This window comes from Polypterus senegalus, chromosome 9, assembly GCF_016835505.1.
Source record: "Polypterus senegalus isolate Bchr_013 chromosome 9, ASM1683550v1, whole genome shotgun sequence".
Taxonomy (NCBI): Eukaryota; Metazoa; Chordata; class Cladistia; order Polypteriformes; family Polypteridae; genus Polypterus; species Polypterus senegalus.
In genome coordinates this window covers 66,243,053-66,258,269 of record NC_053162.1, presented here as the reverse complement: position 1 = coordinate 66,258,269, position 15,217 = coordinate 66,243,053, and the positions used below count along the sequence as shown (strand labels likewise).

Sequence of the window (15,217 nt, the reverse complement as noted above, 5' to 3'; positions counted from 1 at the left end):
TTTGTTCCATATTAAAATTAATCCTCAAAAATACAACTTGCCTAATAATTGTGCACACCGTGTATTTATATAGTTGGTGCCATGGTAGCATCCTTGAGTCCTGGATCCTCCCTATGTGGTAGCACTTTGAGTAGAGAGGAAAGTGCTATATAAATGTAAAGAATTATTATTATATATACACTAAGGGACTACACCAAGAAAGCAGCATGAATGTTACAAAAATAAATTGTGTTCCATAGCTCCTGACAGCCAGAAAGTATAAATGATGCAACACTTAACTAAACCTAGTAAAGAAAAAAGAATTAGGAACAAAAATTGTAACATTTGGGAAAAATGGATTTTTAACTGTAAAAACAGTTACACTGTGTAAAATAATTAGTTTATTATGATATAACACTGGCGAGTACAGTATTTTTCGGACCATAAGGCGCACCGGATTATAAAGCGCAATATCAATGAATGGGTCTACTTTCATACATAAGGTGCATCGGATTATAAAGCGCATTCAGCGAAACAAAACAGTCATAGAATTCAAACTTTATTCAACTCATTCCCAATAACTCCCAACACTGTTCAGTTGTAACATAAAATACAAAACAATACACTCACTTTTTCAGTTCATTCCTCTTCCACAAATTCTTCATCCTCATTGTCTGAGGTAAACAGTTGGGCGATTTCAGCATCAAGTATGCCCGGATCTCTCTCGTCATTATCAGAGTCGGTCTCATTGCTGTTACTTAGCCGTTTAGTGATGATTCCATCCTTCGTGAAAGCTCGGACGATACTTGAGACTGATACCTTAGCCCAGGCATCCACGATCCATTGGCAGATAGTGGCGTAACTCGCCTGGCGTTGCCTTCCTGTCTTGATGAATGTGTGTTCGCCTTCCATCATCCAATGCTCCCACAAAGCTCGCAATTTAACTTTGAACGACCTGTTGACACCGATATCCAACGGTTGGAGTTCTTTGGTTAATCCACCCGGAATGATGGCAAGCTCCGAATTAGTTTGCTTCACTTGGATTTTGACAGCATCGGTGAGATGGGCGCGCACAGAGTCGCAGATCAACAGAGACGGAGATTTGTGGAAAAAGCCATCCAGTCTCCTGACAAACTTCTCTCAGCCACTCACTCATCTTCTCCTCGTCCATCCAGCCCTTTGGGTTAGTTTTGATGAGGACGCTGGCCGGAAACTTTTCTTTTGGCAAAGTCTTCCTCTTGAAAATGACCATGGGTGGTAGTTTCTGGCCATTAGCCTGCTAACCGAGAACTACAGTGAAGAATGACTTCTCGTTCCCTGTGGTGCGTATAGATACCGTACTGGTTCCTATTTTCTCGACAGTACGGTTCACGGGGATGTCAAAGGTGAGAGGGACCTTGTCCATGTTGGTGATGTGTTCTGGCCGAATTTTTTCAGTGATCTTGTTCTTGCAGTAAGTGCAGAAAATAGCCAGCTTTTCTTCGTAATCCTTTGGCTGAGAGATGGTAGTTCTTGTGCGGATGGAAAGATTACGTCTTTTCATAAAACGAAAGCACCAAAAGGGACCTCCTCGAAAGTCAGTGATCTTCATGTCATGTGCTACCGCCGTTGCCTTGAGTTGAATTGTAGAGACACTTCTACCTGCTGTTCTCTGTTCAATAACCTACTGTTCAAGTTTGTCCTCTAACTGTGGCCATCTTGCTTTGTTCCCTCGGAAACTGTTTGGTCTTCTTTACTTGGCGCAGGTCATCATCTTCTTGCTTCGTCCACTTCCGCAACATTGATTCATTATGTTGAATTCTCTCGAAGCTGCTCTATTCCCATGTTCTACTGCGTGCCCGATAGCCTTGAGCCTTGAATCCGCTTCGTAAGCATGTCTCAACAGGTGACATTTTAAGGTCCTAATAAACACACCGTATTATGATGTTGAAGTACAGTACGTACAGTCCCGATCAAAAGTTTAAGACCAATTGAAAAATATTTTGCATGGTTGGATCTTAACAAGGTTCCAAGTAGAGCTTCAACATGCAACAAGAAGAAATGGGAGTGAGACAAAGCATTTTTTGAGCATTCAATTAATTGAAAATAACGATTAAATTGAAACAGGCTGTTTTACAGCTGATGAAAATTTTAGGACCATATGCCTTTAAAAGGCCAAATCTGTGCAAAGATGAGAATTCATTGTCATTTTCTGTCAGGTAGTCACACGTTCTGATGGCAAAGGCAAAAAAACTCCCTTTTTGAACGTGGTCGGGTTGTTGAACTGCATAAGCAGGGTCTCTCACAGCGTACCATCTTTGCTGAGGTGGGACGCAGTAAAACAGTCATTTGGAATTTCTTAAATGATCCTGAGGGTTATGGAACAAAAAAGTCAAGTGGAAGACCCAAAACAATTTCACCAGCACTGAGCCGGAGGATCCAATTGGCTGTCCGTCAAGACACTGGACGATCCTCGACCCAAATTAAGGCTGACTGCAGCCCCATAACCATCAGACGGCATCTGAGACTGAAGGGCATCAAAAACAAAAAATGTCTTCAAAGACCTCGTCTCCTTGAATGCCACAGAACTGCTTGTTTGGACTTTGCAAGAGAGCACCAAACATGGGACATTCAAAAGGTGTAAAAAAGTTTTATTCTCTGATGAGAAAAAATTTAACCTTGATGGTCCTGATGGTTTCCAACGTTACTGGCATGACAAGCAGATCCCACCTGAGATGTTTTGTACGCGCCACAGTGGAGGGGGCGCCATAATGGTCTGGGGTGGTTTTTCCTCCAGTGGAACAATGGAACTTCAGTAAGTGCATGGGCATCAAACGTCCGCTGGCTACGTCCAGATGTTGCAGAGAGCATTCCTCATGACCGAGGGCCCTCGTCTGGGTTTTTCAACAGGACAAAGCTACAGTACACAATGCCCGCAGGACAAGGGACTTCTTCCAGGAGAATAAAATCACTCTTTTGGCCCATCCTGCTTGTTCCCCTGATCTAAATCCAATTGAGAACCTTTGGGGATGGATGACAAGGGAAGTTTACAAAAATGGACAACAGTTCCAGACAGTAGATGCCCTTCGTGCAGCCGTCTTCACCACTTGGAGAAATGTTCCCACTCACCTCATGCAAACGCTTGCATCAAGCATGCCGCAACAAATTTTTGAAGTGATCAACAAAAACGGTGGAGCTACTCAGTACTGAGTTCATGTTTGGAAGTTTGATTTCTGTTTTTTTTTTGGGGGGTGGGGTTTACGGGTTTTTTTTGGAGGTGTGGTCCTAAACTTTTGATCAGCTGTAAAACAGCCTGTTTCAATTTAATCATTATTTTCATTAAATTGCATGCTCAAAAAATCACTCCCATTTCTTCTTGTTGCATGTTGAAGCTCTACTTGGAACCTTGTTAAGATCCAACCATGCAAAATATGATTTTCAAGTGGTCTTAAACTTTTGATCGGGACCGTATTATTCCGTGAGGCTCCCGACTACGGTAGCCGTAATGCTCCAACAATCCATCAAGTGGTGCGGCTTTGTAGCTTACCAAAGTCATTATAAAACATTTTGACAGATTTTTCAGCACTGTGTACCACATAAAATCGGTTCGAGGTCAGTAAGCACAACCAGAATTAATACATAAGGCACATCGGATTATAAGGCGAACTGTCGATTTTTGATAAAATTGAAGGATTTTAAGTGCACCTTATGGTCCAAAAAATACTGTATGCTTTCTTATAGATTTTTAAAAACAGAATGTGCCGAGGTGGCATGTGGTCATAATTTTTAAAGACATAGAAGTTTGAGAAACTAACCAGCTGGCATTTAATTTTCAGCACATTGGGGGGATGGGGGAAACCCACAAATGACTTCTCCTGAATTCATTTGTAGCACAGAATACAAAGTTGCCAGTTTATATATCCTGTACTTAAGATCTTAGGGAAGAGGAGTTTGTGATTTCTTTAGATAGTTTCTTCTCAGGTGAAATTCAGAAAAATGGCAAACTAATTTGAAAGACTTTTTTTTGTGTTCACTAATGGCTAAACTGGTCCAAAGTACTCAAGTATGCCATTCAAATAATTGGTGCCCTATTCAAGGATGGTTTCTGGGATGCACACACTGCTACTATTATTGGCTCCAGTTCACTCAAACTCGAATAAGGAAATACAGAGATATAGTGTATAAGATTTTTCATTCAGCCAAAAGACATTTCTGGAAAACCAGTCTGTTTCACTTCAGAACCACTTAAAAAGAAGGTTAGATGGTTAACCTGTGTAGAATGAAGTTAAATAAATAATGCAGCTACATAATTTGTTGGCTGTTCTTACCATGCAAGTAAATGTACTGAAATGGAAGATTTAAAACCAACTGAGTTGTCAATTTACTCAAAAAACACCTTCCCTTAGTATCACTCAAAAGCAAAAAAAGGAAACCATGACTACAGATGTTATAGGCGAAGGTAGAAAAAAAATACATGTCCATCTATCATAGACAAAAGTGTACTTGGGATAAATCATGTTGTGATGGTTCATTCTGGGTCGCTGTTCTTTTTTCCCCCCCATTTATATAAATGAGCAAGATAACATTATTACTCCTCTGATTCTGTATGCTAAGGACACTAAATTATTAGTGGGGTATGCCTTTTGGGGTGGGTTATTGAAACAACCACCAGTAGCATTACAGGATAACCTGGACAAGAATTTAGTCCTGGGCCAGAATGTTAAGTTTAATGGAAATAAATAAGGTTTTACATACAAAGTAAAAATATTTGCTTAATGGGTTTGAAACATGGAAGTTCAACTTTAGAAAGACAGTGAATAGACTGACAAGTCTACTCATCACTGTCCACAGCAACAGATTACAGAAATGATTAAGCTGAATAGCAGGATACTATGAGATAGTACAATATGTCAAATACATTTCATGATAGGTTATACATAAACTGTATAATACATTTGTTAGGCTTCATCGAAAATAGTGTGGGCACATGTATTTAATTCTGTTAACAGCCAGTCGTCTGATAGTACAGTACAATGAATACAATGCCCACAAAAAATGAACAATTGTAGCTGCAAGAAAAACAATGAAGTGAGTGTCCTGGACCTTGCAAATGAAGGAGAGGTTCTTTACTTTGAACATGGCACAAAAAAGAAACACTTCAGCCTATAAATCAGCACACTTGAACCAGTATTGCTGCTGGTAAGAAAAAAAGCTTACATACAGTAAAATGGGTGGGAAATAAAAATCATTCCTTTGCAGATTTCTAATGGACATACCCCATCTGAGAAACTATCAGTCTACTACCAGTAAGCTAGACATAGGGGCCAGCAACACTTATATGAATACAAACAAACATTACTCAAAACTTATATTGAACTTAAGAACGTGTCATTCATTTTCTGTTTCATTCAGAGGTTTAATACCAATTTAACACTAAATGCAGTAAACATTTAAGATTCGGTATAATTACCTGACACCCCATCATCCAGCATGAAAACATAACTAAACTTTCAAGGAATGACCTCAAAGAAAAAGTCCAATTTATATAATGAACATATTTTAAAGAAATAGTTTACCTTATAATAAAAGGTTTCTTGACACTGCTTACAATGGTACATCCTTGTCTTGCAGTGGTTTATCATGTGATTCTCCAGATCTTTGCTATCCTCTGCAATATGCTCACAAATGGGACACTGGTATGGTTGCCTTTGACGATGTACCCTGAGGTGCTGCTTAATGTAACCCTTATTGCCACTAGTATAACGGCACAGGCGACAGCGGTATGGTCTTTCACTTTCTGGAATATATTCCACCAAGTTATTCCCAGACAAATTTGCATCATTATTTGGCTGGCTCTGGGCATTATCCTTCAACTCCTTTAAAATGTCATCATCTGAAGCATTCTGATCTGTTCGCTCCCTAAGCTTCTCAATTACAGTAAGCAATGACATGCTGATTCCCATTTTGACAGGTACCTCTGATGTGGTAGATTTGGCTTTTGATTGCAATTCTGAATCCATCAGTACTGTGCCATCATCTCTTACACCCTCCTCCAAAGAACACTTAATAGTAGCGGCAAGCTTCTGCTGTGAAGTGTTAGATAAATCAATAAATCCTTCTGTATTAGGATGCTGAACATTTAGCTCAGCAATGCTTTTCATTACTTCAGGAGTTCGTGTAGGCATTGCAACAAGTGCTTCAGCAGCCAAGGAGTGCAATCTTAATGATTCTGAGTGGGTCCTCCTGCGGACTGGAGGTGTATTTTCATCTGCAGTAGTCAAGACTTTTGATTCTCCATCTTCAGTTTGCTTTTCATTATTGCACCACCCTATTACTACTTCCTCTACAGCAACAGCATCTTTGTTGGACTGAAACACTTCTGCAACATCCTCATAATATGCTAGCCTTGAATCTTCAGTGATAAGTCTCTTGTCATCTTCAATGTCTGTATTAATTAAAAACTGCTTACTAGAAACACACTCTTCAGCCCCTGGTAGGCGCTCTACAATAACATTAACATGGCCAGCTTTGTTAGGGCTGCAACTGATGATCTTATGAGCAGAGGAAAGAAGGCTATCAGAGGTTGCATTTTCCAGGTCCGATTCTGATGCAGTCTCTTCCTCGGTTACTACTTCTTCATCTGGTGGATTAGGAAGAATTACATGATTCATCATATGATCCGAGGTTTCATTCTCTGACTGACTCAAAACAGGTTTTTTTTCCCTCACAGAATCTGAAGAGCTAATCTGAAACTGAACAGGAGTTGCCCTTTCAAGGTCTGTAGTTTTGCTTAATTGAGCCAAAAGAATAACAGCTTCCTCTGTCTGAGTTTGTGGAACCGAGGTTACATCCAGTACACCTGTAGCCTCAGATTCATCTTCAAATATTGGATAGGAACAATCAACTTCACCAGCATGTTTCCATGCATGAGTTTTTAGCATACGCTGTTGACTACATGTGTAGCTACAGATCAAACATCTGTACATACCATATTGCTCATAAGTATACCATTTCTTTTTTTCTGGCCCTGCTTCCACAGATTCTAGATTTGCTTTTCTCTCACTCTGATCTAATTTCAAACTCCCAATATCTCCTGCATACACCAGAACATTCCCTTGTTCACTGGAAATATTCAGATTTTGAATGGGGTGCAGCGGATGTTGACCTACATTTGCATTATGTTCAACACTTTCTAAATGAATTTTTATGTGTGACTCTAGATCCTCCTGACTTCTGGAAGTAAAACAGCACTCTGAGCACACAAGAATCACCTCATTTTGTGTATCATGCAGCTTTAAATGTTCCTTTAAAATTTCTAATGATGGGAAAAGGAATTTACAAAGGCTACAAACATAACAGCTAACATTTCTAGAAGAGACATCCTGTGAATCTTCTGTGAAACAGTATTCATTAGCAGATGGGTCATCACACCTAACAATTTTAGCAGCAGTTTCAGATATCTCTCTTGTTTCCATGTCCAAAGAAGGATAAAGAAGATGAGCCCGTTTTTTCCCAGCAATGGAACATCTCCTCTGCCTTTTACTTTCTACTATTTTGCTTAGCTTCTCAATGACTTGGATGAGCGAGTCCGTTGCATTATGTTTTTCTTTGTCATCAGAGCCCTGCAATCGAGGGCTACCAGTTCTGTCTGTTATCAGCATGGTGTCCTGACTCCCAGCTTGTGATATAAGCAGTGATTTATCATTGTTCTCTTCCATGCCTGAAAATAGAAGACAGGTAGATATCTAACTTTGAAATGATAAGGCAAAAACAATTAAAGATAACCTAGTTTCATTAACCTATGGTTCAGAAAAATCTATGAGGCAGAGAAAAGAAGAATTCTATATAGGGCTTAAGAGTAGAAAACAAGAATGGGTGGCAGAGGTACAAAGACTGCAGGTGAAATTGTTACAAGTGCAACACCTTCACACAGGTACTGGCTCCATCAAGCAGCACATTATTATCAGTCAGAAAAAAGGGTAAGCTATTGAGACTTATGTGCTGGAAAGTCATTATGCAGCCCTCTAATTTAGCATACACTGTGAATTCCAGTCATGTAGTATCACATGCTTAGGTAACAAGACCACCAACTGCCATTTTCAAGTTTGACATCTTCTATGACTAAAAGTTGTGTAATGTGACATCAGCTTTACCTAAAGAAACTCCCCCAAACCCCCCCCCATCACTAAACTGTAATTTAAGCACCTAAGAATTAAATTGACTGGATCAGTATAAATATATGAGCCATTATATCTGTATTCATTACCATAAGAAAGAAGGTAAATCAGGGGTTACAAAAATACTTCAAACAAAAAACGTTATTTGCTAAAATATTGTTATAGATATTTCTTGAAAATCATTATAAACAGGAAACATTCCCATAATTGAAGATCCACCTCTCCATCATTTAGTGGTCAAAAGCCCTATATTAAAATCAAGAAAAAAAAAAAAAAAAAACCTCAACCCAGTGAGAATTTGTGTTCCCCGTTTATGATGAGCCAATATGCCTGGAGACATTAACAGATTTTATTTAGAAATGATGTATGTGAGATCCAAGTTTTAACCCTGTGTTGTGGGCAAAATGGATAGGCACTAGTTCCCCAGCAACTCTGAACCTTAAACGCTGGTTAAAAATAATGGATGCCTGGACAAGCAGTGGAAATGTTTATAATAAACCAAGGAGAACGTGAAGCTTTCATTCTTTTAATGTAGCGGTGTATGGTGCGGTGTTAAAAAGCATAAGCTCACCACTCATTCAACTGGCAGTTGATTGTTCACGTCATTGCACTGTCAAAGCATGTAAAAATCGTGTATTTTAATATATCAACTAATTCTGTAATTGCATAAAATTGGCAAAAATTAAAGTCTATCATAAAAGCACTGTGGGATTTTCCAAGTTTATTAAACTTAAATAATAGAGATTTCTGAATAATAGGCAGGATGCAGGCAACCCTACAACAAAATTTAAGCCCCTGAAAAGACAAACAGGACCAAAGGAAAAAAATCGTGTCAAAGATTTTGCCTAAAGCACAGATGCTGTTGGATAGCCTTACTAAAACATATCCTTTATTTCATTCCCATTCCTAAAATGGCAATGCCCAATTTATCCTAAAACCAGAAGACCATAAAAGAAAAATGACTTTAAAAAAAAAAAAAAGTTAGTGCTCTATCACTATTTTCTGCAGGATTTGCACCTAGTTCGCTTGCCTGAAATAAAAAGCTGAAGTTTGACAGGCGCTCTTCAGTACACAATGAAACGCATATTTCTACCCCTACCTGGAAGAAACTTTGTGGTGTCAAGGCACACATTTCAAAACACCACAACTTGGCAAAAATTCCCACACAGCACATTCCTGGATATTCAGGTTAATGAATAGAAAAATAGGTCTATAATAATTGGGGGAAAGAAAAAAGTTGTGAAATTCACATCTAGTGAAATTGTGCAGCTAAAATGGAAAGCCGGTCTTCAAGACAACAGCAGTTCTACAATCAAAATCCCCAAAAAGGCCAGCAGAATTCCATACAAACTTCATCCCATAGTTTCAGTATTAAGAATTCTATACCAGGACAGCCTTAACAGCATGTAAAAGAATGATCTGTTTCTTTAAGTTATTCATTAAGGATGATTTTATCACTGTATTTATTGTGTATAAGTTATTTTCTTTTGTTTTCAGATCATGCTGCATGTTAAACAAAAAGTCAAGCTGTGTGCTAACCAAAACCACAAAGACCACTTCTCCATTTGCATCAGCATAATGGGGATGACTGTGGAAATCCAAAGCTCCAATATATGTTGTTGCCAAAAAAATGTAAACACTTTTCCATAGCTGTACTAACATCATCAGATTAAAACTGGAGAAACAACAACATGATCATTTACACTGTAAAAGAACTGAACTTTGTGTTGCACTCCCAGTGTGCTATCTTCTTGCAATTTTTATTTTGTACAATACAAAGCTGGTAATTGCTTTGTATTTTACTCTTTTGTTATTAACTCAAAATATACTGTATTAATACTACTTGAAGGTCAACATACAAAATAAGGAATACCCCAAAACACACTGCTGATGCCTTGAGATGTAATAAAATGGATTGTTCTGAAAGGATAAAACCTTACTGAACAAAAAAAAATGCAATATACCCAACATTCTCAATATAAACCCAATTAATCAAAAGCAGGATCACTGGAGACCAGAGTCTATCCTGTCGGATACCAGCAAAAAAACAGAAACATGTTGCTTGCTAGTAGGATGTGTAAGAATTTCCATGTACTCTGTACGCATGACAATGTAGCTACTACCACATGCCCTGAAAGTATAAAATGCCCAAAGGTAAACAACACAGTCAATTTCTTGCCTGAATGCATTTTCAGAACATATCTCCACAGAAAACACACTATATTATAAAAGAATATATCGCACAAGATTCCTCCAGGTACAGAACTCCCTTAGCCATGTTAAGTCTTCCCCTCAACTCAGAATTGGTACTTTGCTTTTGAGACCTCTGATATATCAAAAGACCCATATTAGCCTCTTTGGATGTATACTGGACAAAACAACCCTGAGACATCTGTCAAACATACTTTTATGCATTATATTCTTAGCTCAGTGTCTAAATACTCTATACAGGGAAAGTGCATTGCAAGAAAACCTGCTTTGCAATTACATAGGGTTGAGCTATACTTTTTCCCATCAGAAGAATTCCATTTATTTAACAGGATTAAATCAATAATTCAACAATAAAGTTTTATTGGATGCAGCAGCTTTACATATTTGAAATTTCTCTTAAGCTCCATCATTTGGTAATATAAAATAATTTACTTTTAACGTATTACAATGTAATGTTCTTTTATTTTAGATTTAAAAACCCTTAATTCATATTATCACAGCAAATTTAATCTTGAACAATTTCTTTCGAAACATATTACTATATATTTTTGGTAGTATTTTGAAAACTGCTGTTAAAAAAAGAGAGAGGTTAGGAGCACGCACTGATACAGTGTATTGACGCACCCACCACACAACAAACCATCTCAGGATCCAGATTAGGGCGATACCTCAGCACCACACTAGTTCAAATGTAGTGGAACAGTGTGAGGTTTTTTTTATGGTGGCTGGAGTGCCAATTTTGCCACCAACCCAAGTTTTTCCCTGCAGGTTGGAGGGCCTACATGCAGGGTGGATGCAGATTAACGTCATACCCAAGACAGAGCAATTGCAGGTTAAGGGCCTTGCTCAAGGGCCCAACAGAACAGAGACCCTTATGGCATTTTACGGGATTCGAACCAGCAACCTTCCGAATGCCAGTGCAGATCCCTAGCCTCAGAGCCACCACTCCACCCATTCGGTTACAAAAAGAATGCTCATAAATTACCATACCAGTATTTTTAGATTTTGCAACTGAATTGAAAAAGGCAGTTATGTTTTAGATAAATAAATCTGACCTTTAATCAATTAAGCTAAAAACACTATTACTGCTAAGTTTAATAAATAATTTACATGTTAATAAATTGCCTCAAAAAGATATGGTATTATTACTCATAAAATAAGTTGTAAAATACATAAATCAGAAACAAAAATACATTTCCATCTCTAAAATTATAAATATTATAAATTATAAATAAGATGTCTCATATCCCATGCTACTTTCCCTAGTATACTCCACAATTAAGTTGTTTACATTAGGTAACAATCTGTTTCCACCCATGGGGACAGACTGTAATTTGATAAACAGTGAATTCACACATCTTCATTTCTAAATTTTTTAAATTTAGAACCAAAATAAAACTTTCACAGTTAGATGTTGAAATAAACTGGAGTGAAATGAGAAAACATGAAAACAAAATAAGAGTCCTTAAAGAAAAAAATCATATACAAGGTATTACATTCCAGAAACCAAACCAAACAAACCAAAGAGAAATTAATGAACATATGAGATTATGTACTAACTTTTTTTCCCCCCCTCACTCTTACACTATGAACACTAAGAAATGAGCTATTAAAGTCTAACCACTGGGAAATACCAGTTCTGCTTTTGTGTTTGTACTTAAAAGTTTCATTCCTGGATCAAACTATTATGCATGTTATTTTTTGCTAGATAACCAATTTAGAAATCTTATGTCATTTTAAAGTAATGAAGGATTACAATTTTAAAGACTAATACCAACTTGTGCAAATGGGCACTGCAGTGTTCATTTCTCTAAAAATAACCTTTTTGGATGTTTATTACAGCACAGCATTTAGTTAGATGCAATGTTTACTTGCCTTTGTGTGACATTAATGCTTTAAGCGATTCATAGTCAATTAGTTAACAGATTATAAAACCAAAATACAAACTAACAAAATAACCGTTACTAATGTTTGTACTTTAGAAGGTTTTGGCTGCATATATGCAGTAAGATTTTCAATGTGGAGATACAATGCCTGCCTGATGCCGCTATTAGTTGCATGTCAACAATTTAGCTGTTAAAACATGCCACACATTACAGATTGGTGAGCTGATACAAAACAAGTTTACGAATATTTGTCATGGTATGTATGTGATTTTTTAGATCAACATGCCTGTGTCATCTGAATGTGGATTTTATTACTGTGAATACTGTAGTTGCTCCAATTTTAAAGTTAACTATATGAGAAAGCAACCCTGGAACCCTGAGATCTGGTAAGATAGTGCTTCTTTATTGTTTACTACAGTATATGCAGTTTAATATTCTTTTGAAATATATATATTTTTATTGGATCTCATCTGTTTGGTAATATTTTTGATAATGCTTGCTCTTATATACATCATACATAAAGGGAAAGGAAAACATCAGATATTCTTATTTAACTAGGCTCACCCACCTTTTAAGGCGACAGACTTTTAAGTTGATCACTTCTTAAGGCAATTCAATATGTAGACCAATTTGATATTTTATACAAACTCATTAATTTGGTTATATTGCATTTGAGCGGTATTACTTTAATACTCGTAGTGTTATTTTTGTGATGAAATTTAAACTTTTTTTCTATATTGTGCACAAAAGCAAGGGAACGATGGGAGCACCAGAACTCTGCTCACATCATGTCGCTTCGTACCGCATGCTGCAAGTAGTAAGTCTGTGATAAGCGGAATACCGCTATGCTTTCCACTCACAGGACGGAAGGACAATCCCGAACGCTTTTATATAGTAAGAAAGAAAAAGATATCGCACAGTCTGGAGTTGAAAATCATCTTTTACCTGGAAAAACGAAACTACAAATCCCATCGTGCATTGCAAAATGGACGGGGCGTGTGTGAAACTCCACGCCTGCATAGCACTCACGGGACGGAAGGGCAATCCCGACCGCTTTTAACTTATTTAATATTAGTTTGTCTCAAGATGAATGATTTTCATACAATTACTGATACGAAAAAAAAGTACATCAAAAACAAAAAAAATATAATTTTTATTTTTTATTATTTTTTTCTAGGTGGCCTCCTCAGCATTATATTTATACCTGGATTAAAAAACCAAAGTAATTGATTATTTTTATAAAATAAGAAAAAAATGTTACTATGTTTAACAGAAACATGTAAATACTAAAACGTTGACATATACAGTAGGAAAGGTGTGTGTATATATATATATATATATATATATATAAACTGCTCAAAAATTAAAGGAACACTTTGAAAACACATCAGATCTCAATGGGAAAAAGAAATCCTCCTGGATATCTATACTGATATAGACTGGGTAATGTGTTAGGAGCGAAAGGATGCCACATCGTTTGATGGAAATGAAAATGATCAACCTACAGAGCCCTGAATTCAAAGGCGCCCCAAAAATCAGAGTGAAAAAACTATGGGGCAGGCTAGTCCATTTTGCCAAAATTTAATTGCAGCAACTCAAAATTGTACGCAGCACTTTGTATGGCCCCTGTGTTCTTGTATATATGCCTGACAACATCGGTGCATGCTTCTAATGAGATGACAGATGGTGTTGTGGGGGATCTCCTCCCAGATCTGGACCAGGGCATCACTGAGCTCCTGGACAGTCTGAGGTGCAACCTGGTGGCATTGGATGGACCAAAACATAATGTCCCAGAGGTGTTCTATTGGATTTAGGTCAGGAAAGTGTGGTGGCCAGTCAATGGTATCAATTCCATCATCCTCCAGGAACTGCCTGCATACTCTCACCACATGAGGCCAGGAACTGTCGTGCACCAGGAGCCACTGTACCAGCATAGGGTCTGACAATGGGTCCAAGGATTTCATCCTGATACCTAATGGCAGCCAAGGTGCCTTTGTCAAGCCTGTAGCGGTCTGTGTGACCCTCCATGGATATGCCTCCCCAGACAATCATTAACCCACCACCAAACTGCTCATGCTGAATGATGTTACAGGCAGCATAATGTTCTCCATGGCTTCTCCAGACCCTTTCACTTCTGTCACGTGCTCAGGGTGAACCTGCTCTCATCTGTAAAAAGCACAGGGTACCAGTGGTGCATCTGCCAATTCTGGTATTCTATGGCGAATGCCAATCAAGCTGCATGCTGCTGGGCAGTGAGCTCAGGGCCCATTAGAGGACATGGGGCCCTTGGGTCACCCTCATGAAGTCTTTCTGGTTGCTTGGTCAGAGACATTCACACCAGTGGCCTGCTGGAGGTCATTTTGTAGGGCTCTGGCAGTGCTTATTCTGTTCCTCCTTGCCCAAAAGAGCAGATACTGGTCCTGCTGATGGGTTATGGACCTTCTATGGCCCTATCCAGCTCTCCTAGAGTAACTGCTTGTCTCATAGAATCTCCTCCATGCCCTGGAGACTGTGCAGGGAGACACAGCAAACCTTCTGGCAATGACACGTATTGATGTGCCATCCTGGAGAAGTTGGACTACCTGTGCAACCTCTGTAGGGTCCAGGTATCACCTCATGCTACCAGTAGTGACACTGACTGTAGCCAAATGCAAAACTAGTGAAGAAACAGTCAGAAAAGATGAGGGAAAAATGTCAGTGGCCTCCACCCGTTAAACCATTCCTGTTTTGGGGTCATCTCATTGTTGCCCCCCTCTAGTGCATCTGTTGTTAATTTCATTAACACCACAGCAGCTGAAACTGATTAACAACCCCCTCTGCTACTTAACTGACCATATTAATAAAGTTTCATTGACATTATGCTATACTCTGATTAAAAAGTGTTCCTTTAATTCTTTTGAGCAGTATGTATTTTATTTATATATATATATATATATATATATATATATATATATATATATATATACACACACACACACATACACA

At 38.1% G+C, this 15,217-nt stretch overlaps 1 protein-coding gene across 1 annotated transcript in view; it reads right to left on the bottom strand.

Moving 5' to 3' along the window:
- Window positions 1-15,217, bottom strand: part of znf507 (zinc finger protein 507) — a 59,439-nt gene that overhangs the window by 37,150 nt on the left and 7,072 nt on the right. The window contains exon 2 of the mRNA XM_039763168.1: window positions 5,535-7,678. Coding sequence (XP_039619102.1) covers window positions 5,535-7,676 — 2,142 coding nt within the window. The 5' untranslated portion in view covers window positions 7,677-7,678. The remainder of the gene's footprint in view (window positions 1-5,534; window positions 7,679-15,217) is intronic.